Below are 25,719 nucleotides of genomic sequence, written 5' to 3'. Positions count from 1 at the left end.
AGGCAGGAGGGGAGGGGAGGGAAAGGCGGGTCCAACAAAAGGAGAAACAAGTGGGACTTGATTTGGTGGCTAATTCGACAGGAAGGCAGAAAATGAGATTAAACTAGAATATGATTTGGGCCTATGAGATGCTCTCTAAGTAAAGGTACTTTCTGCCCAGCTTGATGGCCTGAGTTCAATCCTAGGGACCCAAATGGTGGAAGGAGAGAGCTTTGCCCTTTGACCTCTACCCCTGCATTGTGGTGCACATGACCCCAACACATACACACATACATGCACACAAAAATAAATAAAAATGCTATAGTTTTTTGAAAACATCAAGCTAGGATATGCCAGTAGACAGAAAACGAGGGGGAACCGGCAGCGAAAGCTGGAAGAGGTCAGGCAGGTGGCCTATGTGCCAAGTCTGTCCCGAGGCTCTGCCATTCTGTGCGGCAGAATGGCGGTACCGGAGCCTGAGTTTGATTAGTAGATTAAACAGGGAGAGACATACGCCCCCCAGTTGACCCAACAGAGATACAAACCTCATTGTTGGACACTCACAGTACTCGTAGAGGTCTACACAACCAATTTTTGTTTTCTTTTCCAACTATTCGACTTTTTCCCTCACAAAAATCTCAAGACTGAAACAGCCACCATGACACTTTCTGCCACAAGAGAGCTTGTCCAAAATTCAAAATATTCTATATGTTACCAAAAGGTGAACACAAGGCCAGAAGGGAGGGGGCAGTGCCGCAAAGGCCCCTTCCATCTGAACTCGGCATTCCGGTGTCCCTTTTTCTGACCCTTCATCTGCTCTGTTTGCAAAAGGAGGATTGTGATTCGGAAGGATTAGCACATTCTGATCACAGGGCTGGAGAGACAGTTCTTCAGTTAAGGATACCCACTACTCCTCCAGAGAACTCAGGATCAGTTCCCAGCACCCACATAGCCGCTCACAGCCATCTGTAACACTAGTTCCAGGGGATCTAATGCCCTCTTCTGGCCTCCACAAGCACCAGAAATATATGTGACACATATTCATACATGTAGGCAATGCATGTAAAACACTCATAAAATAAAAAATCAATCTTGAAAACAAGAATATTCTTTCCAGCTCCCTGAAATCAGGTGTTTTTATGGAACTGTGTATTTTAGCAACAACAACAAAGACTTAAATGTCAATTCCCATGTCTGAAGGATGCTCCAATTTTATCTTTTAACACACACACACACACACACACACACACACACACACACACACATCTATATATATGTTTCCTAAAGTACTTCTTACAAGGCAGTTTTTCTTCCACTCATTCAGACTTTGCTCAGTAGCACGTGGTCAGCCAGGTTAGGAAGACAAGAAGGGATTAAGCTTTAAGTTTGGTTTTAAAATAGTTGAAACTCTGTATTGGTTGTTGGCTCGGGTGATCTCTCCTTTCAGATGGAACTGGAGCCTATAAAAAACTCTAGTGGGAGAGGAAGGCAGCAAATGTGTTTGCTTTGCTTGGATAAATCTGTGAGTTGGTGTGCGCTGTCAAAGGACATTATTCCTCCATTGGAAGTCACACTTCCTACACAACGTGCGACACTTCGCCTTCTTTCCAGAGACTCTCAGGCAGGGTTCAAAATCTCTCCTGTGCTCCGTACACACGCCTGTGCTCCCCCACAAGAGTCTTTGTAAAGAGCATTTAACAATTAGACACCCCAGTCGCTATGGAGAGTTTCCAAACTGAGTTCTTCAGAGCAAATTGCTAAATAACAGGGCAAGCCCCAAACTCACCAACCATGAAGAAAGAAGACATGGGGGACCTGTGTTTAGTAAAGTGGTACGTGGAAAAGCTCTCACATTACTAATAACCTGGTTCCAGACGCAGACACACAGACTTACCAGATTAAGGAGTGTCAAGTACTTTGAACGTCCACCATCGTGGAATTCCTTTAACTTCTCTTCATCCTTTCCAATATGTGGGATGTAATAATTGAGGAAAATGTACCAGTTCAAAACAAGGAAGTGGTATACACAAGTGGTTGTCTTCGTCATGGCTTCCGTGGACTGAAGCAGCGTGCTTGCCTTCGGCCTTGCCTCTGAGTCCTGGGAGTCACGGCTGCTCTCTGTTCAGACTGGAGGGCTGTAGGAACAAAGGCCTCTGGGAATTAGAGTTTGAACACAGGCTGGAGTTTGCTTCTCTCTTAGGCACTTTTTCTTATAAGCTTGGGAGGAACTCTTTCAGATAGCTGCATTTAGATAACCTGACGGTTTGCTCATATTTCAAAATAGGGCTTTGAGGCGAGCAACACACAAGAGCTGTACTTGGAACAGGGCACAGCTTACTGCATGACCTGTTTGCTACAAATGCCAACTCAGTAAAAGGTCATGCCTCTGTTCTTCCTTTTCATTTGGTCAGAAAGTCAGTGGTGGTAATAGTGTCTCTTCAAAGAATGAGAGGCTGTCTTAAAACAGGAAGTAGAAACTTGGGTGTGTTCATGACAGATAAGAAAACCAGGTATAGTCATTCTACTTGTGAAATCTCAGGGACATTCTCAAGCTTGAGACAGCCTTTGATCCTCTAGGAACAGACTCAAGGGTGTCTCAATCTCCCCCGCCCCTATACCAGAGAACTAACGAGGTCCAGACATTCCATCTGCATAGCATTTTTTTTGCCCAGAGGGAAGAAGCTTGGGGAGCTAGCTTTGGCCAGCATACCTGAGTGTAGACATGGCTCGGGGTGAGCAAGGGCTTCTGCACTGCTCTGGGGAGTAGAAGACATAATTGGATTGGGAGAGCAATGGGCAGGACCCTACCTCAGCCAGTGCAGAAGGGGGCTGAAGGAGAACTGCAAGGGCCATGCCTTGTGACATCACCAGCTTGTTTCCCTGGGCAACTGACTTGGAGGTTTGAGCAAATTCTTTGAGAAATGCCCCTGGTGCCATTAGGGAAGTCTGATGCTATGGATGACTTCACCAGGGAGAAGCTGGGGCGGTGGTGGTGCACGCCTTTGATCCCAGCACTTGGGAGGTAGAGCCAGGTGGATCTCTGTGAGTTCAAGGCCAGCCTGGGCTACAGAGTGAGATCTAGGAAAGGCACAAAGCTACACAGAGAAGCCCTGTCTCGAAGAAAAAAAAAAGAAAAAAAAAAAAGAACTGAGAAAAAGAACTTCAAGGAGCTATGAGAACCCAAAGAAACCCAGAACTAATCTATGCTCGAAAAGTCAACTAGACCAAGCATTAGGACTCAGAGAGCGAGAGAGCGGTCCTAAGCTGGCATGTCTACAGGGTAACCATTTCTTAGTCTGTTGGAAATGCTGTAATGAAATATTACAAAGTTGTAGGCTTATCAACAAACTTATTTCTCCTGCTGCTGGCAGGTTCAGCATCTAGTACAGGTTCATTTTCGAGTTAACACATGTAACCCTCTCACCATGACCTCTCATGGGAAAGAGGTAAAACAGCCCCTGTGGGCATCTTTGGGGCCAGAATCCTATCTGTGAAGACGCCTCTGTCTTTATGTCCAGGACTTATCTATAGCCCACACCTCTTACTTGAGGCCATCACTTTGAGAGCTGAGATTTTACCCGATGAATTCGGGTAAGGCCTGAGCATTTAAAACAGAAAACCATTCACTATGGAGAGAGTGATCCAGGACATGGGGACAGTGCTCTGCAAAATCCCATGGCCTAGGCTAAAACTGCAAATAACAATGGCTTCTCTTGCTTTCTTAAGCATGGTTCCAATCGCTTTATGGATGCCAGTTCTCTGAACACTTTAAATACCATAATGATGTTAATGCTAAAATAACGTGCTGAGTAAGCAGTGAGGAGGTAGAGTGGGTCCACACTGGTAACTAGTGGATCTCAAGGGCACAGAGAAACATTTGCTCTGCATACCTGCTGGCCCCTTTTCAGTATTTCCTCTAAGTGACTTTTATGTATTTATCTTTTTTTTTCCCCCCGAGACAGGGTTTCTCTGTATAGCTTTGTGCCTTTCCTGGAACTCACTTGGTAGCCCAGGCTGGCCTTGAACTCACAAAGATCCACCTGGCTCTGCCTCCTGAGTGCTGGGATTAAAGGCGTGTGCCACCACCGCCCGGTGTATTTATCTTCTTATCAGAAAATTCTCTCAATCTCCAGTAATGCAGGGTTGAGTAAAGATTAAGGCAAAGATGGGAAGGAGAAGATAAAAACCCAAATCTCTGGTGTGGATTCAGACCCAGAGATGGGCCTCTCATTGCTAAACATTTCTCAATGAGACATCTGATAAATATTGATGTATTTAAATGTGTTTGTACTGTATTTAATACTTGTTTTGTGATTCCAACTAATTGTCAGCATTGAAATAAATAGAAATGTGTATTTTATGTATGTAAAAACTATGTAACTTCTAAACTAAATTTTCTAATAAAACTTGACTCAAAACTGTCACCAAAAGGAAATCTACATTATAACCACGGCTGCATTACAATGTGATATCCCTAGATGGATGATCAGATCCACTTTCATGAAACAGTATGATATCTGTCCCAAGGTATGATATCAGGTAGAGTTTTCACTACTTTTATTTTTTGTTGTTGTTGGTATGTCTGATTTTCGTTGTTATTTGTTGTTTGTGAGACAGGGCCCAGGTTGGCCTGGAACTCTATATGTAGCTAAAGATAATAGTGAACTTTTTTTTTTTTTTGGTTTTTCGAGACAGGGTTTCTCTGTGTAGCTTTGCGCCTTTTCCTGGAACTCACTTGGTAGCCCAGGCTGGCCTCGAACTCACAGAGATCCGCCTGGCTCTGCCTCCCGAGTGCTGGGATTAAAAGCGTGCGCCACCACCGCCCGGCTAATAGTGAACTTTTTAAATGTATGTCGGGGGGTACACTCTGGTACACAGGTATATTTCTGTTTTTATACATGGGTGTTGGAGACCAGAGGACAATCTTAAGTGACACCCTTTAGAAACATATCTACCTCATTTGAATCAAGGTCTCTCATTGGCCTGGAATTCATCTATTAGACTAGACTGGGTGGTCAGTGAACTCCCAGAGTCTTCTTATCCTCACTGAATGAAAAAAAGAAATAAAAGGAGGACATGGCTGCTCCTAAGGGGTTGAGTTTTTTTTGTTTTTTTTTTTGTTTTTTTTTTTTTTAATTACAGATATAAGGGAGAATACAGGCAGAGGCATTTAGGAGAGTCCAGAGTGAACATGACCTGCAAACTGAACTGGGTCATGTGAGGAGAGGGCAGAGAAGAGAGGTGAGAGCCAGGAGCCAAGAGACAGGAAAGCAGAAACCAAGAGAGGCCACCAAGAGGCCAAGACGGCTGGTAGCCAAGAGGGCTGAGGTTATATAGGGAAGAGAAGCTGGGGGAAGGGCTGCCCAGTTCAGTCCCTGTGCCGCAGAAGTTTAGGATAGAGGGAAGGGTATGCCAGCCAGGAAGACCCTGTAACAGGTGGGGAGTGAGGGATGCTAGAAGAACCGGGCAGCCAGCATCAGATATATTAATAGGCACCTCAAGTAGCCTTTGCCCTGGCTTAGAGACCTGCTATCCACATCCCAGTGTTAGTAGCCTTTGCCCTGGCTTAGAGACCTGCTATCCACATCCCAGTTCTAGGATCACAGGCATGTACCACCATGCTTAATGTTTGTACGTGGGCACTAGGGATTGATCTTGAGTCCTTGTGCTTTTCAACCAAGTATTTTACCAATTGAGCCATCTCCGACCTTGAACATCTGGACTTCTGATTCATCTGCCTCTACCTCCCAAGGGCTTAGATTACAAGCCACCACACCTAATCTTTTTCAATGTTAGGGATCAACCCCAGGGCCTTGTGCATGCTGGGCAGGGACTCTGAGCACTAGTGCCTGGATATACCTTAACAAGCAATGACTGTGACCATTTAGCCACCAATTTTGAACTAACCCAGGCCTAGTCGGCTCTTTGCCTGCATTCCTTTCTTCAAGAATTAGAAGCTGCATTTTATAGAGAGGAGAAAGGGAATAATTAAAATTTATTTTTAAAAAACTGGCAGGAATTTAATTTTTTTAAGAGGAAATAATAAAGATGCACACATACACGTTTCATGCTTCGAATACTAGACTCACAAAAGTGCCTCTCTGTAGCTCTGCACTCCTAGGAGACAGAGGTGTGAGTTTTAAACTTAAATTCAAATTGGTATTGAGCAACTACCTATCAAACAAATATAATTTGCTAGGAATTGACTAGGCCATGGACATTTCTTTCTTAGTTTTTGTTTCATAATTTTTCCAGAACTTCATACATGAACACAGCACATCACTCCCACCCCTCCACCTCCAGCTCTTTCAGCCTTTCTCTCTCTCTCTCTCTCTCTCTCTCTCTCTCTCTCTCTCTCTCTCTCTCTCTCTCTCTCTCCTCTCTTTTTCCCCTCTCTCTCTTGGATTTCCAAGAGAGGGTTTCTCTGTGTAGCCCTGGCTGTTCTGGAACTCACTCTGTAGACCAGACTGGCCTCGAACTCACAGAGATCCACCTGCCTCTGCCTCTTAAGTGCTAAAATTAAAGGCATGCACTACCACCACCTAGTCATCATCTCTTTTTAAATTATTGTTACAAGTATGACCTACTGGGTCCACTTAGCTTTGCTTGTATGCACATGTGTCCAGGGATGACCCATTGTGATTGGACAACCTATGTGGGAGTGTGTCCCTGGAGGAGACTGATTCTCCAAATGTCAGCGGTCATTGACCGCTTGAAGCTCTTCATCCAAGGGTTTCTTTAGAAATAAGATCCTATCCCTGATCTCAGGAAGTGTATGCACTAGATAGAAGAGACAGACCAAATGGGAATGAAAACAGGCAGTTCATCTCCTGACTCAGGCTCCAGGCAGTCTCTTTCCACTCTTCCTATAGATGCCGAGTTCTCCTGTTGGTGAGAACAGCTGTCTTCTCGTTGATTTTTCCCTATTCTAGTTTTGTTCCTCAGCTCTGTTCTTCACAAGGCGAGGAGTGATACTTCGTGCAATGCCACAGTCACTCTTGATGTCCATCCCTTTTCTGTACGAAAGTCACTTATGATGTGATGATATCTGCCTTCACAAGCTGTAGTGAACTGCCCACTATCACGTGGCCTGGTTCTTTCCCCAGCCTCATTTTGTGTCTGTCAGAGGATGCTCCTCTAAGAACAGCAAATTGACAGAACTTCCCACCTAAACCTGCCCAGGTTACAAGTGCGCTCATTCCTAGTCCCTCATGACATCTGTCCCTGAAGTCTGACCGGTTATCTCAGAGTCACCCCCTGAGGCACACCCTAGCAGTTTCCTTCTCTGGGAATTCTTCCCTGGCCTCCTCCCAAACCAGGCTGCATTAAATAATCCTCACCTCTTCCCTGACACCCCCACTCTCTGAAAATCACACAATCAGGAACTCAACTTGTTAAAGATGCTGTTATTTCTTTAGCTTATCAGAGTGCTGAGAAGATTAGTGTTTTAGAAATGTCTGTCAAACAAGACAATAAACAACTAATTTAAAATTCGTAAAGAGGCTGGGTGTGGTAGGTAGAGGCAGGTGGATCTCTGAGAGTTTGAGGCCAGCTAGGTCTCCATAGTGAGTTCCAGGCCAGCTAAGACTATATAGTGAGAACTTGTTTTAGTAGGATAAAATGTATAAAATAAACTAAGGAAAAGATCTGAAGAAATATTTCTCAAAAGAAAGTATTCACATGGCCAACAAATACATGAACAAAATGTTCAATATTACTAATCATCAGTAAATGCAAATTAAAATCAAAAATGAGATATCAACTTACTTCTGTCACAAAGTTATTATAAAAAAAATAAAGTATTGGTAAGGATGTGGAGGAAGGGAACCCTAGTATACCCAGAGTAAGAATGCAAATTGATAGAGCCACTATGGACTATGAAGATTCCATTAAAAATCAAAACAGTTCCACCATATGATTCTACATTATCAACACTGGGTACACATCCTCAGGGGATGAAGTCAGAATGTCAAATATACATCTGCTCCCCTGTGTTATTGCAGTATGAGATCTAAGTGTCCAGTAGTAAATGAAGTCATGCATAACACGTGGCATATAATAGGCACAAGATGTGCTATAGCCTTTGCATAAAGAAGAATCTTGCCGTTAGCATCATGGCAGAACCTAGTTAACAGTATTTAAACAAAGTAACGCAGGTCCATAAGGACAAATACTGCAAGGTCTTACTTATATGAAGAGTCTGTAAGTAAATTTATAGGAGCATTGAGTAGAATGATGGTCTTTTAATTGAATCATGAATTATCGGGGGGACGGAAGCAAGGGTGGGAGTAGAAACTAGTGAGAATTGCTAATAGACAAAATTTCAGTTCCAAAGAAAATTAAGTTCAAGAGCCCATTTGCATATCATGGTGACTACAGTTAGTAACAATGCATCAGGTACTTAAAGATTTCCAAGAGGGAGTATGGCAGGAGAGAGATTGGAAAGACGGTAAGAGCGGAAGACAGAGAGGGGAGATGCGAAGTTCTGTCTGTCTTCAGAGAATGGCACAACCATTGCAGACATGGCCTCACAGTAACTGCAACTGCCTGCACAAGACAGGGTCTGTCAACAGCCAGCTGTGGGCTGAGGAAGAACTCCTGTGGCCTTACCCTCACCTGCCCAACTATTGGCTAGTGATGGATTTGGGGGAGGGGCAGTCATTACCTTCAGTTATATTCCAAAGGTAAGCGCATGATATTCTTTTTTTTTTTTTTTGGTTTTTCGAGACAGGGTTTCTCTGTGTAGCTTTGCACCTTTCCTGGGACTCACTTGGTAGCCCAGGCTGGCCTCGAACTCACAGAGATCCACCTGCCTCTGCCTCCCGAGTGCTGGGATTAAAGGCATGCGCCACCACCGCCCGGCTGCACATGATATTCTAATACAGCGGTTCTCAACCTGTGGGTCACAACCCTTTGGGGGGTTGAATGACCCTTTCATAGGGGTCACCTAAGACCATGGGAAAACACAAGTATTTACATTACAATTCATAACAGTAGCACAATTACAGTTATGAAGTAGCAATGAAAATAATTTTATGGTTGGGGGTCGCCACAACTTGAGGAACTGTATTAAAGAGTTGTAGCATTAGGAAGGTTGAGAACCACTGCTTTGCTGGATAATTCCAGACTTGGTCACACAGATGGTCCTGATTAAAATAAAAACAAAGAGGTGTGAATGTGGGAAAGGGACCTATAGGGAGGTGGGGGTGGGTAACAGCAATGGGAGGGAGATAGGAGAGGGCAGGGGTTAAGAGTAAACAGAATGTATTATGTACATCTGTGAAATTGTCAAAGAATACATATAATCAATGAGGAGAAAACTGTCAAAAGATTTTAAGCATTCTCACCACAAAAGGTACGTAAAGTAACGCATGTTAATTAGCTTGATTTAACCATTTATACATATGCATACTTTAGAACTTCAAGCTATGTACAATAAATGTATATGATTTGTACTTTTTTCTCAAAAACAAATAATTACAGTAAAAATATCTGTGGATAAATGTATCTATGCACAGCAGGTGTGTTTGGCCTATTGAGTCTTTCAAAGCTGACTCATTCATTAAAAACCTACTATGTTCAGAACATTAAGCTGTTGTGTTCAGAGGAGGAGGCAGAATCTAAGATGAGTTAATTCATAGCCTAAGTCCCGTAGGAGCTCAAAGCCAAGTAGAAGAGACAGATATGTAAACAAAAAATTACAGCAAGGCATGATAAGTACTATAATGGGGATATGCATAAAGTAGTTATGGAGTTTAAATTATCTAGCATATTATTCTGTCATTTTAAATATACAGACGAGTGAACTAGGGTTGAATGCCTTGAGGAAATCGTTGAAAACACAGTCACTATACAGAAGAAAATGATTAAAGTAACCCCATGCCAGTCACTTGAGAACATTTGCTATCCCAGCTTCATCTGTCCCCTCATTCAACATGAGGGAGCTGCCTCAGGAACAGCCAATGAATGGGATGTGAGCCCCTGTGATGGAGCTTGACCCATCCAGTGTCTTCCACAGGACTCATGGCAACAGGTAAATTATAGGTGATCTCCATGAAAAAAGGCAGGAAGAGGAAGGAGGGAGGGGACCCAGACTTCAATGGGAGCTTGTATAAGTACTACTCAGTTAAATTCCTACCTGGTCAGCTTGCAGAGCCATTTAAAGATGGATGGTTGTAGCAGGAATCTTAAAAGTTCTTATTAATAAATCAAACCTGAGGTCAAGTATTGGGGTGAACACTGGAATATCAGAGAGACAGAACAAGCCACAGCTAACCTCACCTGGCCAACTTCTCAGCTGATCTTGTTTCCTCAGACCGGAAGCCTCTGTGTCCTCATATCCGAATGGCTCTCAACTGAACTGTGCTGCTCAAAACCTAAAAGTTTAACCAGCCAAATGCTTCTAGTTTCTGGTCCTCATGCCTTATATACCTTTCTGCTTTCTGCCTCACTCCCTGGGATTAAAGGCTCGTTTTTTCTGGGATTAAAGGCGTGAGTCACCATGCTTGGCTGTATCCTTGAACACATGGATTTCTGCCTCTGGAATGCTAGGATTAAAGGCGTGTGCTACCACTGCCTATCCTCTATGTTTAATATTGAGGCTATTCTGTCTCTGACCTCAGATAAGTTTATTAGGGTGCACAATATTTCGGGGAACACAATACCACCTCAGATGGTTCCCTAGAAAAATGATCCAGGACCTCAAGAGCTCATTAACTCTACCTACTCAGGTTAACTGGTCTCACATTAGCCTCCCCAAGGAAGATGGGACATTCTGAGACAGGCAATGAATTTCTGACTCTTTCAGTGATGTCTGTTGTATTTATATCACTTGTGTTTTAAGGTAGCTGCTGTCTGTTAATTAAATGTCTACCATTTAATTCTTTGTTTTCAGTCTGTTTCTGCTGTGTCTCATACCTCTGCTCCTGCTTCTGTAGCTTTCTACGTTACTTGAATTTAAGATTCCATCTTGAGCCGGGCGGTGGTGGCACACGCCTTTAATCCCAGCACTCGGGAGGCAGAGCCAAGTGGATCTCTGTGAGTTCAAGGCCAGCCTGGTCTACAGAGTGAGATCCAGAACAGGCACCAAAACTACACAGAGAAACCCTGTCTCAAAAAACCAAAATAAAAAAAAAAGATTCCATCTTGATTTATTTATAGTGTTTGGAGTGCATCCATTCGACTGTCTGGACATGACAATATACAGAGTTTACTATATTCTACTTATATATATGTTTTGCATTAGTTGAAAATATGGCCTCCTTCTATCCTTCCATTTTGAATCCTTTATCTTTCCTATTTTTAAGTATAGTAAGTAGTCTTGTCTCACTTGATGCTGAATCTTCTAATTATTAAGCAGGGTTCACAAGAGAAGAATTACTCTTATCCTATGTGTTAGGATCCTGCTCTCACTTTTCCGGGTTCTGGTGTCTTACATCATCAATGGGCACTGGGGGCCAAGGTACCTGCCCTGTGGTCACACAATTCTCGCCTTAAAAAGCCGCCACACTCTCTTTCTGTGTTTCTGCTCTGCGCTCTCTGCTCTGTGTTCTCTCTCTCTGTTCCCTGCTCTGCTCTGCTCCCTCCCTCGCCAGGCCTGGCTCCCCTCTTATCCCCTAGTGCTTTCTAATAAAGCTCTTTTTAATGTGGCCTGTGACTTTTACGCTGGCAGCCAACGCCACCACCAGCGCCATTTTACCATAATTATGCATATTTGAAGTGGCTGTTGGCTAGAGACTATCTTTTGTCACCAACCACCAGCTTGGCTTTGAAGTTTGTATTGGTCTCCTCTGTTGAGTCTAAGAGTGGAGGAGAGGTTGGTATTGAAGCCTTAGGCAGCCTGAGTTTCCTAAGAAACCACTGGGTCCTGATTGACCGAACATGGGAGTGTAAATAAGGTGAGACCTATGACCAATCACAAAAGGTCTGTCAAACTGTCAAATAAAAGTTTCTGATTGTTATGGCAATCTATTTCTGGATCTCCTGCAGTTGGTGGGGCAGGGACGTAGTGTTGGTCTCCCCTCCAACCTATAATAATTTTCACTCACTTATTGTTCGAAAATTTTATACATCATACAATGTATTTTGATCATATTCATGCACCTGCCCCTATGTCCACCACCCCTCTCATTCCCAACTTCTTTTTTTTTTATTATAAGCCCCTGAATTTCATTAGTACTGCCCATATGCACATGGGTATGGGGCCAACCCTAAGACATGGGCAACCTACTAGAGGCCATGTCACTAAAAGAGAGTGACTCTCCTTCCCTCAGAAATCATCTAGAGCTAATATTTCCCCCTCCAAGGGTGGAGCCTCAGGGGTCCCTCCCCACATGTGTTGGAATTTTGACTGGTTTGATCTTGTGCCAGTGTTGTGCAAGTAGCCACAACTGCTGTGAATCAATAAGCTTAAATATTTGGAATGCGGTCTGACATCGTATCCATTTAACACAACAATAGTAGGTTCTCCTTTGAGGTCTACAATCTTCCCAGGAAGGAGCTTTGAGCTGGATTTGAAATCCATCTTGTGGCACAGGCCTCATAGTCAATCAGAATGTGCTTGGTTACTCCTGTAACCTCTATACCACGAATGCACCAGTGGGTACATCTTGCCAGGCCAGTGGGTATTGTCATATGCAGGGTTCGGTACTGAGTGAGGTCATGTTTACATTTTTCTCCCCCAGATCCCTGCATAGCAACTTTTGGCACCATGTAAGCTAGCCAGCAAGGGAGAGTTTCCTAGGCGGTCAAGGTAGATTTCTCCACGTCCTGCTTCCAAAATTAGCGGTATATTCAGCAATAGGGTCTACCTGTCTAGTTAAGTTGGGCAACCAAGATCAAGGACAATAGACTGTGTTGTCTTGGGTTCCTCTGAGACTCCCTGGCAAATAGCTTATAGGGAGATATCCTGTGGTTGGCACTGAGATTTTCATTCAGTCTCTGACAGCAACATTGTCTACCCCAGGAGCATACTTCTTCTTAACATCCTTTACTATATATTACAGTGTCTAATTAACTTACAAACTGGTAATTTCTGTAAGGCTTTGCATACCCATAGTTTTGGTTAACCTATTCATCCCCCATCCTCTCCCCCTATCACTTTGTTCTCATCCCCATTTAATTTTTTTTTTTGAGACAAGTTTTCTCTGTTTAACAGCCTTAGCTGTCCTGGGACCAGCTGTGTAGACCAGGCTGGCCTCAAACTCACGAAGATCCATCCACCTGCCTTTACCTCCCAAGTGCTGGGATTAAAGGTGTGCACCATTGCTGCCCGGCCCACTTAAACCTTTTTGTGGCTACTGCTGCTGAATGAACAGCTGTATGCAATCCACTCCTTATGCTCAGGGCTTGAGTTTTCCACCCATCAGAGGAGAGCTGGGCAGTGAGTGAGAAACTCAGCATCCAGTATCCCTCCTACTCCATCCAGTTATTTCTGATTTTTGTACATCTCATTTTTTTGTCTTCCTGATTCTTTAGATTCCCTTCTTTAATCATTGTCTTTCAGTTTGATTTACTTCATTTTTAATACAGATTTTACTTCATTTGTGTGTGTGTGTGTGTGTGTGTGTGTGTGTGTGTGTGTGTGTATGTGTGTGTGTGTGTGCGTGTGTGCGCATGCCTGGAATGTTCGTCCTTGCCTGACTTCTCTAAGCTGTGGTTCTGATGACAACTTCATCTTCTGTGTTTATTGTCCATGGTATTTTGATCATCTTGGTTAGTCTAATGCCACTAGTGTCCCTAGTATGACCACCAAAAATGTCTCCAGACATTACCAAAAGTTCTTGTGGGGAGGGGGGAGAAGGAATCACTTCTAATTGAGGACCACTCCCCTCTAGAAGTCAGAATGTTTCAGTATCCTCAGTGTGGAACAGAACAGAGTTCTATGAGGAGAGGGATGGGCTTTCCCCCAAAGCACAAATGCACTTCAGGATCCCATCCCTGTATGAACCAATGGACAGGCTCCATTTTTCTCTTTCTGCATCTGCCCACATTTATGACTCAATGCTGACAGTGGAACAGGCTCTGATTTCCCTAATAACCCAGCTCAGAAGTTGACGTAGTCCTTGACAGACAAGTGACCCTTATTAAGGAATTACAGCTACCAAGTTTCAAAGTGACATCCTTCTAGAATTGTACTCTAGAATTGCATGTGTACTCTTATAGTCAGCTTAAGATGCACCACTGAAGAGCACCATCAGTTACATCCTTTCTGACTTGTTAGTTTCTTTCTATTTTTATACTGCTGAAAAGAAAATCACATGGCCTTTTGAAAGTTTGTGCTTGTCTGCCTAGAAACAGTGACTTTTCCACAAAAATAAGCCAAGTTGCTTGCTTTTCCTAAGATCCTTATCTTAAACACTGTTTCCATTCATTGGGTCAAGAAGAGCTGCTTTGGTTAGTTGTTCTCTGTACTGTTGAGAGAAATGCCTTCTTTTTCTAACTACACAAAAATGACCCGGACCCAGGTCAAACACTTGTTCACAAAGCAGATCAAGTTGAAGATGCCGGCGCTCTGACAGTTTTCTGCCTTCCTCCTGTCTGTTGCCTTACATTTTAATTCTTTGTTTCCTTATCCTGCTCTCTGATCGACTTGGGTGCATCCATGGTCACTAAGCATTTCCACCAATCTCCTCTAGAATATTCAGAGTCTGAGAGTACTCTGAGTGATTCCAATTCGTTTCCTAGGTGCCCCAAATAAATTAGATAAAATCAAATCCAACCCTCCTTATTACTTCTAACAAAAGCAGGCTTCTTTGAAACTTGACCTCCTGGGGATGAAGATGTTTTACAGACTATGAATTCCTTGGACAGAATTATAGTTAGTTCTTAGATGTTTGGAGCCACATAATCCTGTAAGTCTGGCCCAGGCCTTGCATTCTTTGTTTTGAAAGATGTCCAAATCTTTGCCATGACCTTCTGCTTTTCCTTCTCTGTCCATTTCTTAAGATTCAAAGGAAGAGAGTTATGGCAAAGAGGATCTGAAAATGGTACAAATGGGGACTAGATAAAGCTCAGCTCCAAGTCTTCAAAGTTGTCTTTCACAGAACTCACTTTCTTATGCACTTGGTTGAATAGCTGGGGTGTTGATTTCTTTTCTGTTCTGAGAGGCAATAGTGTCTCCACTGTGTTCAATGACAATGTCTTAGAGATCTGTTGCCAAAGATACTCTCGCCACCACATTCTTAGCAGGAAGTAGATTTAATACTCTTCTGGATTTTTACTGGAGTTAGTATGAGCATCCATGTTTTCATCAGCCTGGCTCTCTTTACAAAGTAGATACTGATTGGGAGCTAAGACAGAACACACTGGGTTCAGCAGCCAAAGAACCAGTCAGGAAACTCAAACTGTCATCAACTGTCCTATTGCTGCCCAAAGCTCTGTTACAACCAACGTTATTGCTGCTAAGATTCTAAGGGTGAGATGAAGACTGAGGAAAAGCTTGCATGCAGCTGAAGAACAATACTCTGTTAGCGTGCTGGCTTCTGAAAAAGTGTCCCAAGTGGTCAACAGCATATACTCCAAAGTCAAGTTCCTGACTTCAGATCACGGGTTTCATTCTTCCCACTTGTGTGGCCATGTATGAGGCAGTGAAACTCAGTATCTGTTTCCTTAACCATGAAATGAAGGGAGTAATACAACTCCCCACTCACAGCTTTGCTGGGCTCCTTAGAGGAGACAATCCACGTGGGTTCTGGACACAGCCCCTAGGGCTGTAAGTGGTCAACATGTACTGGGTTTGATGATAGAAGGTCATCTAGAATGTTAGCCCTTGCAACTGCCACATGAAGAAATCATCCGCATGGCCTACAAGACATGTGCATCCATGGGAACATCTTGGAGATGTATTTTCTTTTAAAGGCGTGGTAGAAGTACCAATTCTGCCATGAGACGACCCACTGTTAACATTCTGAATTCTTTCCAGAAAATATTCAGAGGGAACAATTTCCGAGAATATTTCACTGTTGTCTTAAGGCCAACATCAGCTTACAAAACAAAGAGAAACCTTTATTCTTAATCTGGGGCTTTCCATTAAGACCATGATGATCCAGAATTTCCCATTAGCCCTTGCTACATTTCTCAGGAATTGAAAAGGGCAACCAAAATTGACCTGAAGTCTGAGGTTGGCAAATTATCGTCAAGCCTGAGAGATAGAACGAGCCAGCATGCTAGTGAGTTAGGGTCATAAAAGTAAGGAGTAGGGTACGAAGAACAGCAAACAGTGTTGAGTTGACATCTCTGTTTTAGGTAAAACTGAGGTCAAACTATAATTAGAAGGATTTTCAGAGGAACAGAAAGAAATGGGAAAATTAAAATGTATTCAACAACCTTGCAAATTCTTAGGACTCAGAACAATTTTGAATATATAGCCCAAATATGATCACTTAAAAGACTTCTCTTTCTTTGAGGAGACCACACTTATGCTCTTGTGTGTTTTGCTTTCTTCCCGGGTGCCTCCTTTTCTCTTAACCCTTGTTATTAAGAAACCAGGTAGTAGGCATGATGTTAAATCAACGATGAAGGAAATAAACATTAAATAGACCCCACAAAAGATTGGAAAACTTGGTTTTTGTTGTTGTTGTTGTTGTTATTGTAGCTGTTGCTGTTGTTTTTTGTTTTTGTTCTTTCCTTTTTTTTTTTTTTGAAGATGGAAACAGTCCACATGACTTTGGTAAACAGAAAAATGAGTACTATGGTACTCTAGTTTCTCTACCACCCTACTCTTTTCTGTAGCTCAAAAGTAGACAAGAGGAAGCTGGATTGTGGGTCATCCAGGAGTTCCACAAAAGAGAAAGTCACTGTTCCCATGCTCTGAGCTCCTAAGACAGTGCTACACAATTCCTCTCCCCTTGCCAGTGAGTCCCTGACAGACCAGACAGAGCATTCCAGCTTCCCACCTTGCATGAGTGCCATGGACTCTCTGTGTGCCTTGTCCCCAAATCCATATGTTGAAACTCCACTGACTACTGAGATGGTACTTGGAGATGGGGTCTTTGGGGAGCTCTCTTGATAGGATTGATGCCCTTGTAGAAGAGACCATAGAGAGCTTTGTTCTCTCTTACCACCACATGGGGATGTGGTCAGGATTAGCATCCTCACAACTAACAGGCTGGATAGGCAGCTTGATCTTGGACTTCTCATCACCTATGACTATACAGAAATAAGTTTCTGGTAGACCAAATAAGCTACATGGTCTACAATATGTTTTGATAAACAAACCTGAATGACTGAGACAGGGGGTGTACCAAGTCTAGCTTCCCTCTGTCTCCTTAAATAGGAAAAAGGTCATCAATGACACAAGGCAAAAATATGGTGGATCTATGTGACCTGGTGTGAATTCCAAGAGTCCCTTCTACCTAAGAAAGGAATAGACTAAGAAGAAAATGGAATTATAGTAAGCATTAATATAAAATGTCCATTTAATATTATATATTATTTTCATATAATAATTAAAGCAAATATGCCATTCATATAAATAAAAAGAGATGTTTATTAAGCACCCCAATGGTCCAATCAAGCTGAGCACTTTGTATATAGTATCTCATATCTTTCTTTCCTACACTATGGCACACATTATTGTGTCATTTGGCAATTGAAGAAGTCCATCTGAGTATACACATGAACAGTTAAATAATTTATCCAAGACACAGGCAGAAACATGAAACCACTTTTATCTCAACTCAGAGCCCCATTATACCATTGGAACTCTGTGTACTATTGTTGCATTTTCTCAAAATCCTAAGATTTTCCAAAATGAAATGATCATTTTAAAAAGTAAAATAAAATCCAGCAACTATATTAGTATAAAATTCTTTCTCTACAAATAACTCGTGAGAGTCTGTCTCTGCTTAAATGGTAGTTTTATTAGAAATATTCAGAAATAGAACATTACATTTTTCACCCAAGACTTCTTTCAACATTCTGATTCCCAGGGAATTGCCTCACACTTTCCCATGTAAAGCATGCAGACAAAAGGCCCATCCTTTGGGAAGCTCCCAATAAACGCTAGGTTTCATTATAACCTCCACCATCACCACCACCACAGTATTCACAAATCTTCATTTACATTGTACCTTTAAAATCAGTAAATGTGTTAGGCTCTCTAGAACCTCTCTTTCACACACACACACACACACACACACACACACACACACACACACACACACTCACCGGTCTGAACGTCACAGGACTGGAGTGATAGTCAATAACATCTTTTTGAAATGAACAAACCCATGTATGCTCATACGGAACTCCTTCAGCAGTGGTCTTCAAACACATAGGCAGTTTGTCTCTGTTTCTGATTCTAATTTGCCTTTGCCCTCAGGAAGAGGGCTGGCCCCTCTAACTCATGACCACCACATAGCTGTCATCCAACTGATGCTTGGGGTAGGGTTGCAATGGAGTCACGGGTTACTCCTTTGCAAAAGGCAGTTTCCCTCATGCATGCCCTCCCTTGGCTGTAAGTTACCTCACCCCTCACCCCTGCAGTGTAGCACATCAAGAGAGATACTATAAATGGAAGAAAATGAACGTGACTCTCATGCTTAGTGGACAGATTTTAAAAGGGTCAAGCGATTTGTTTTGCTGATACGTTAAATATTTGTTATGTCATGCCCCTGCTTCCACTAAGTGCTAGCAGGTGTTCACACATTCCTGTGAGCTAAGCAGATTGAGGGCACAGAGACAAAAGCCTGATACAAACTCTGAAAAACAGTTCACTGCAGGTCTCCTAGAACAGCAGGCTCTGTGTGCTCACTGAGGCAGTATCCTCATCATATGAGATTGCTCAAGCCTTGATTAGTGTGCTGCTTTAAAGGATGCTAGCTATAGGAAACTGCAAGGAATAACCTCCAAGCTCAGCACCACCCAGCAGAACTTTCTGTAATGGTGAAGAGTTCTATTTTTGCATTGACCAATGGCATAGCAACTAGCTACAAGGTGTTCCCTCGGAATGTGACCAGTGCCACAGAGAAAGTAGAATTTTCACTGTCTTCTACTTGAATTGATTTTTATTTAAATAGTTCCATGTGCCTGGTCTGATTGGCCAGCACAACACTAGGGTGACTGAGCTATCCTACTTTACCTAGGACTTAGTACATATGAAGCCATGTCAGGCAAACTAGGCCAGTTGGGTAAACTGTGGTACCTGATCTTGTTTGTTGACTTGTTAGATGAAGAAATGCCCAGGACATTAGTGAAACACACCTCTAGACTTTCTGTGATGATTTCTCCAGAAAAGATTAGCTCTTGAGGCTCTGACTGAGTGACCAGATTAATCCCCTGATTAAACTCACAAGATAAATTATTGGGAGGTGGCGAAAGGTAGGTGGGGCAGGACTTCTAGATGCTGTAGAAAGTAAGGCACTGGAGGCTTCTCCATAGGATGTGCAGTCTACACTGCCGTCCTCTCTGGTTTTCCTTCTGCCTTCTGCCTTTCTGTTTAGAAATGAGGAGCCTGCCCCACCACATGATCTACCATCATGATGCTTAAGCATGTGCAACCCGTAGCCACAGACTGAACTCTCATGAAACTACAAGCTAAAAATAGATCTTTCTTCGGGTTTGTTGTGTCATAGCAATGCCAAAGTCCCACAAGCATCGTCCTAAAGTGGATCCCATTTTTAGGGATGTTTGGCAACTGTGAAAGCAGAATTAGATATGCATGAAACACAGTGTGCTGTAGACTAGAAGGGAGAAGGTGCAGAGATTGTCATGGAACTGACTTTCCTGTGCAAGCCAAATGCAAAGGAAGTGTCACTAGAGGTATCGACTCTTAGAACTGATGTGGTCTGTAAAACTCAGTGAGAAATATAAACAAAACATGTTCACTGGCAAACCGTGTGCAGAACTGGGCAGTAACTAACTTGAGTCTATTTTTCAGCTCATTGGAGAGCAGAAGGCTATTGGTTGCCTCATTAAAATGTTATAACTGCCGGGCAGTGGTGGCGCACGCCTTTTATCCCAGGCTGCAGTTGGGAGGTAGAGGCAGGCGAATCTCTGTGAGTTCGAGGCCAGCCTGGTCTACAAAGTGAGTTCCAGGACAGGCTCCAAAGCTACACAGAGAAACCCTGTCCTGAAAAACTTAAAAAAAAATGTTATAACCGCCATGTGTTCCTGTTTCTAGGCAATTTCTGATTCAATACAAGTTTTTTAAAATTGAATTTCATTTTCCTGCAATAGGCTTGTACATTCCAACCGCCTACCTACCTCCCAACTGCAGCCTGAACCCTCTCACTAGAACTGGAACCCATTCGGTATTTTCTTCAATTAAATCACAAATAAGGCTAAGAGGGGGTCGCATGTGACTACGTACTGGTAGCACATTGCAATTCATGTCTTATTGCTTTAATTGATCTCAACTGTCAGGGTCCTAGAGGAAGGAACAGAATACTGCTTTCCAAACTTTAGACTTTGCATCCTATCACTATGACATTGAGATGTGTTCCACTCCTCCTATGTGTATATTGACTGGCAACTATGGCCAATCCATATTTTAACAAGCCATTCTTTACTTATTTTGAAGAAGAGCCCACAACTTTTGAACGTTTCTCACGTGTTGCTTTGTAAGCTGTTCTGAAATGCTTTGGACCAGTAGTGTTTCAGATTCATTCCAATTTAGGAATGTTACATAGACTTCACTGGTAAGGCACTTCTAACATGACAATCTGAAACTTTCTGAACATGATACGAGTGTGCTCAAAAACTTGTCATACTTTACAGCATTTCTAATTGAAAACAGTATTTGTCACCTGATTCACAGTGGCCCTATAAGTAGTGATGTCTTGAGTTTCTTTTAGCCTCCCAGGAGAGACTGGTACCATTTTGTTAAAAAGCCCTTATTGCTTAGATAGTTCTCTCTTGCCTTGTGCGGTTCACATGGAGTCTTCTGCACATTTCTGACCACTGGAGAGCAGTAGTGGAGGCCAGAGTCCCCATGTCCGACAAGATCACAAGTGGAAAGTCAAGGCCACCGGCCTGGGTTTGTTGTTTTCCTTTCAAGGAAGGGTCTCTCTACGCAGCCTGCTGGCTTTCAGTTCCACATTGGTCTCAAATGAACAACCCCCTTCCCTTGCCTCAGCCTCCTTCATGCCCCGCTTACATACATGCCTCACTGTATGTGGTGGGTCTACTTTTTTATTTGTCTTAACAAATTTCCCTATGTTTTTGGCAGTGGTTAGCACTGCAATTTATCCAATTGTGCATAAGAAGTACATGGGAATGTTGTCTTAAAATAGGATTCCCAACCCCACACCAAGAGACTCTCTTAATTTTTATGAGGAAGGGTCAAGAGAACCAGCCTTTGCCTTGAGACCCATTCAGGTTGTCCTCATACACTCAGTATTGTGGAAGAAATAAGATTAGCTGATCACTAACCCATCCTTGGCACTGGATAAAGCAATCCAAACTTCACAACATGAAGCTTCACCAAGGAGGAGCATTGTCCCAGAATTGATGGGAACGAGCGAGGTAACTGGTGTGGAGTATAAATTCATGTTTCCATCCATGAAACTAAACAGTGACAATTGATTTTCCTTTTTTCTCTCAAAGAACCTTTCTTTAAATATGTTTATTCTAAATAAACTAAATGGTCCTTTAGAAATTATCATTTAAATATTATACCTACAGAGAAGTTTTTCTAAATTGGTACAAGTGTGCTATTTTTTGCCCTGTCCATAAAGAAATATTTCAGTTGAACTGAGCATCTGTGGTGCATGCCTTTGATCCCTGCACTCAAGAGGCAGAGGCAGGTGGATTTCTTAGTTTGAAGCCAGCCTGGTCTATAAAGTTCAAGGACATCCAGAGCCATCAAGAGAAACCCTGTCTCAAATCACTAAAACACACACACACACACACACACACACACACACAGAGACAGAGACAGAGACAGAGACAGAGAAAGAGAGAGACAGAAACAGAGAGAGAGAGACAGAGACAGAGACAGAGACAGAGAGATGTTTCCTTTGCACATTTTGGCTCATGGCTAATAATGAGACTCAGGTCAAGTGTGAATCTTGATCCCAAGACACACTTCATTTCTGAAGTTTCAAACCAAGAGTACAAATACTCTATGATATCCAAATGTGCTAATTGTTTCGAGGGAATCACTTAAGGGGACAGGGGCTTGATTAACTTATTTTTGTAAAAAATTTTTTTTTTTTTTTTTTTGTTTTTTTTGGTTTTTCGAGACAGGGTTTCTCTGTGTAGCTTTGCGCCTTTCCTGGTACTCGCTTTGGAGACCAGGCTGGCCTCGAACTCACAGAGATCCGCCTGGCTCTGCCTCCCGAGTGCTGGGATTAAAGGCGTGCGCCACCACCGCCCGGCTATTTTTGTAAAAAATTTTAAGGCTTAACAATAGACCCCACGTAGCTGATCCTACTCCCCAGATCTTAAAACTACCCAGGCAGACTGTATGACAAGTCCCAGGGCAGCCTGAGCTACAGAGGGTGCCTTTGTCTTGAAACAAAGAGTAAAGAATCAATGTTTTTTCTTGGGTATGAACCCAAGAAATGTTGTTCAATTATTAAAAATATGCAACGGGGTTTACATTAAAATGAAACTCCCCTTCTAATCCATCAGCTCAGCATTAAAACTTACCTTCCAGGGCTGGAGAGATGGCTCAGAGGGTAAGAGCACTGATTGCTCTTCCAGAGGACCTGGGTTCAACTCCTAGTACCCACATGGCAGCTCACAACTGTTTGAACTCCAGTTCCCAGGAAGCCAACACCCATGGCAAAACACCAATGCACATAAAAAATAAAAAGAAAGTAAAACTCCCCTCAAAGGCAAACATTGCAGCTAATATTATGAATATTCTTTAAGATATTATACTTATATATGTGAGGTTAATAAAGATGTTTTAATATAGATTTCTAAGCATAAGGGTCAAGAAGAGACATTTGAAATGAAACCAGAGAACATGAGTGTGGGCTTCTCTGAGAGCATCTCCAGAAATCACTTTTTAAATACTTCATGTTCACAAAGATTTGCTCATTCCTTCCCAGATAACAACTCAAATGATTAGTGGGACAGATAATGCTGTTGTGTTGAAATCACAGTTTGCAAAGTGCCAACTCTGTTGATCCCCACAGCCAGGGTTCTTTGGGATTAACAAGACTAGTCTACAGATGCAGGTGAGGACATACTTCTCCCTGCCTACATTCCAGCATGATCACCGGTGTCTGAAAGTAGGACCCTGGACAGGGTACTGATGAAGCAAAAAAAAAAAAATATGAAATAGAAATAAAATAATATTTCAGATAAATTTTCTTCACACAGACCTAGTGTAATTTTTAAGCACTCTCTATCTTCATTTATTTTGGGAAATGATCAAGAGAAGAATGATCTTTTACAAATTTAATAAGCATAGTTGGCCAGCCATTTCAAGTTCTTTCTCCTTGCTCATAGTCATTTGCACACTGTAGCTAATAGAGTGAGCATGCTTGTTCTGACCACATTCTGAATGTTTAACACATGTACAAACTGCGCATGGTTTCCCTTCCACATGCTGCCTGCAGCCTGTGCTATGAGGTTTCATTAATATGAGCAGGGCTTTGGGAGGCTTCTTTCACATGAAAAAAGATGATTTCTTGCCTCTTTATTTCAATAACGTATATTCTCAAGTGTAAATCTATATTTTCTTCTTGTTGAAACCTGGTACAGAATCCTGGAGGTAATTCTAACCCAGATCCCCAGGACACCTACCCAGCATCCCTGAGGTCTGCTATGTACCTTCTATATGAAAACCTAAAAGCAAAGGCAATCTTAAACATCACATCATCACGGTGTCTCTTCCTATTGTGCTTGGCTGCTCTCGCATATCCCTTGCTGTCTCACTCTTTCTGAGGCTAGCATGTACTCAGATCCAAACACATCCTCCCTCTCTGTTGTACTCTGCAGGTTGTCTATCAGCTAATTTCATCCCAGGTGGAGAACCCAAAGAATTATTATGGGTGTAGCGGAGAGACATCCTGCATGTCTGTCATGATAGAGCCAATAGCAGTTTCCCATTAGTTTGTAGTGTGTGTGTGTGTGTGTGTGTGTGTGTGTGTGTGTGTGTGTGTGTGTGTGTGTAGGGGGTGTGCAACCTTCTCCACTCTCCCCCATGCTCCCAGATGAATCATGTGTCACTGAAAGACTAAGCACCACAGCATGGCGGAGGATCTGAGATCTTGGGACTCAGGCAGACTCATCTGCACTAAAGGTCTTTTCATTTTCCTTTGTCCGACTTTTCCCATTTCAAGGACGGGAATACATTACGGCTGCATCTCTGGGTTTGCGTAGAAGAAAGATGGGGAAAGAGCACTTGCTTCACTTCCAAGCACCTAGGAGCCGGTGTGTGGGGGCTGGAGCTGTAACTCTGGATGGATGAGTTGGGCACAGCCAGTGTGGGTGTGCACTGAGGCTGCAGGACACACCTAGGTACCTGGATCCATATGGGTTAGGTCTTCCAGAGTGCTTGGTCACTCTGCAGTTGAGCCTGTTATACAAGGTAGGTTTTTCCAGGGCCCTTCTCAGTACCATGAGTCCACTGTTAGTTGGTTAATGAGCTACTACAACTGCCAGTTGGAGAAAGTTTAGGCAGAGTTTGGGAAGGAGTGGTGCCCAGGCACGTCACTGGAGAGGCTTTTGGAAACACCCTATTGCCACCTGTGACTCTGCAGTTTTTATCTGTGGTTGTGAGTCCACGTCTGCCTTGGCTCTTTCTTAAAGGAGGCAGAAAGCACTATCTAGCAGAAACAGAAAGCTAGAGGATTGTCGCTGGATGCCCATAGCCAGTTGGGGAATCTTTGGGGTAATAAGCAAACAAGATTCCTTATGCATTGTTTAAATGAAGATAGGGACAGAGATGAAAAGATATTCTGCCCCTGGACCCAACTTCTCTAGTGGGCAGGAACACTCTCCAACACCTTTTCCCATCGCTCCCAAAGCAGTTAATAGCATTAAACCTTGTCATGGAATCTCTCACTTGAACTATATTTGAGCAGACATCTGGTAGTGATTTGTTGGGACATAGAAACGTTCAGAAAAACCAAGATACAGTCCTATGAAGCTACACAAAATCTACCTCTCTCCCCACCCTCTTCAAAGTCTCACCGTCCCGGTGACTGTTCATCTGCATGGGCTGCTGAACCTCATAGACAATGAGACCGAGAACTCACCTTAGCTACCTGGGTCTTCTACCAAGGAAAAACACAGAGCGATTGAGATCAAGCCTGATTTCCGGGGCCAGGGAAAGTTCCTACCCTACTAAGATGAGCTCTGTCTGGAAGATAAGCAACATTCTGTGGGAGTGGGTGGTCCAGTGGCCCCTCCCCTTAGCTCACTCATTCCTCTCTGTCCTGGCCGGCAGCCAGGCAGGGAGAGGGACACTTACCTGCAAGCTATTTCTCTTAGGACTTGGCTTCACCTTGTCAGGGTTCCTCAGGATGGCTCCTCCTGGATTTCAGTCTCATAACTAGAGACGATGAAAAGCCAAGGCCTCCCCGTGAGGCTGGTGGTAACTCATTTTGCTAATGGAAAGGCAAAGAATGAGATGGGAAGCTTTGGTTAGGAGAATTGCTTGGCTGCTGGGAAGCCTTTCAAAGGTGAGTAGACAGCATACCTGACTGATGATGGTGGCAGCTGGGACTGCTGGGAAGTGTGGGTGAGGCCACTATTTTTTTTTTTTCCCTAGTGAGTGGGAGTTTAGAGGCAACGCCTAAGGCTGGCATTGTCCTGGACTAGAAGCGGGTATGAATTGGG

The 25,719-nt window shown here is 43.0% G+C and overlaps 1 protein-coding gene across 1 annotated transcript in view; it reads right to left on the bottom strand.

Annotated features, from left to right (window-relative positions):
• Positions 1–2,710, bottom strand: part of Adtrp (androgen dependent TFPI regulating protein) — a 67,630-nt gene extending 64,920 nt beyond the window's left edge. Inside the window, exon 1 of the mRNA XM_052728062.1 lies at positions 1,874–2,710. Within this exon, the coding sequence (XP_052584022.1) occupies positions 1,874–2,026 (153 nt within the window). The 5' untranslated portion in view covers positions 2,027–2,710. The remainder of the gene's footprint in view (positions 1–1,873) is intronic.
• Between the last annotated feature and the right edge of the window lie 23,009 nt (positions 2,711–25,719).

The sequence above is a fragment of the Peromyscus californicus genome, unplaced genomic scaffold (genome assembly GCF_007827085.1).
Source record: "Peromyscus californicus insignis strain IS unplaced genomic scaffold, ASM782708v3 Scaffold_8__1_contigs__length_139910024, whole genome shotgun sequence".
Classification (NCBI taxonomy): Eukaryota; Metazoa; Chordata; class Mammalia; order Rodentia; family Cricetidae; genus Peromyscus; species Peromyscus californicus.
Note: the sequence above shows the minus strand (reverse complement) of the source record. Positions and strands in the feature narration are given on the sequence as shown.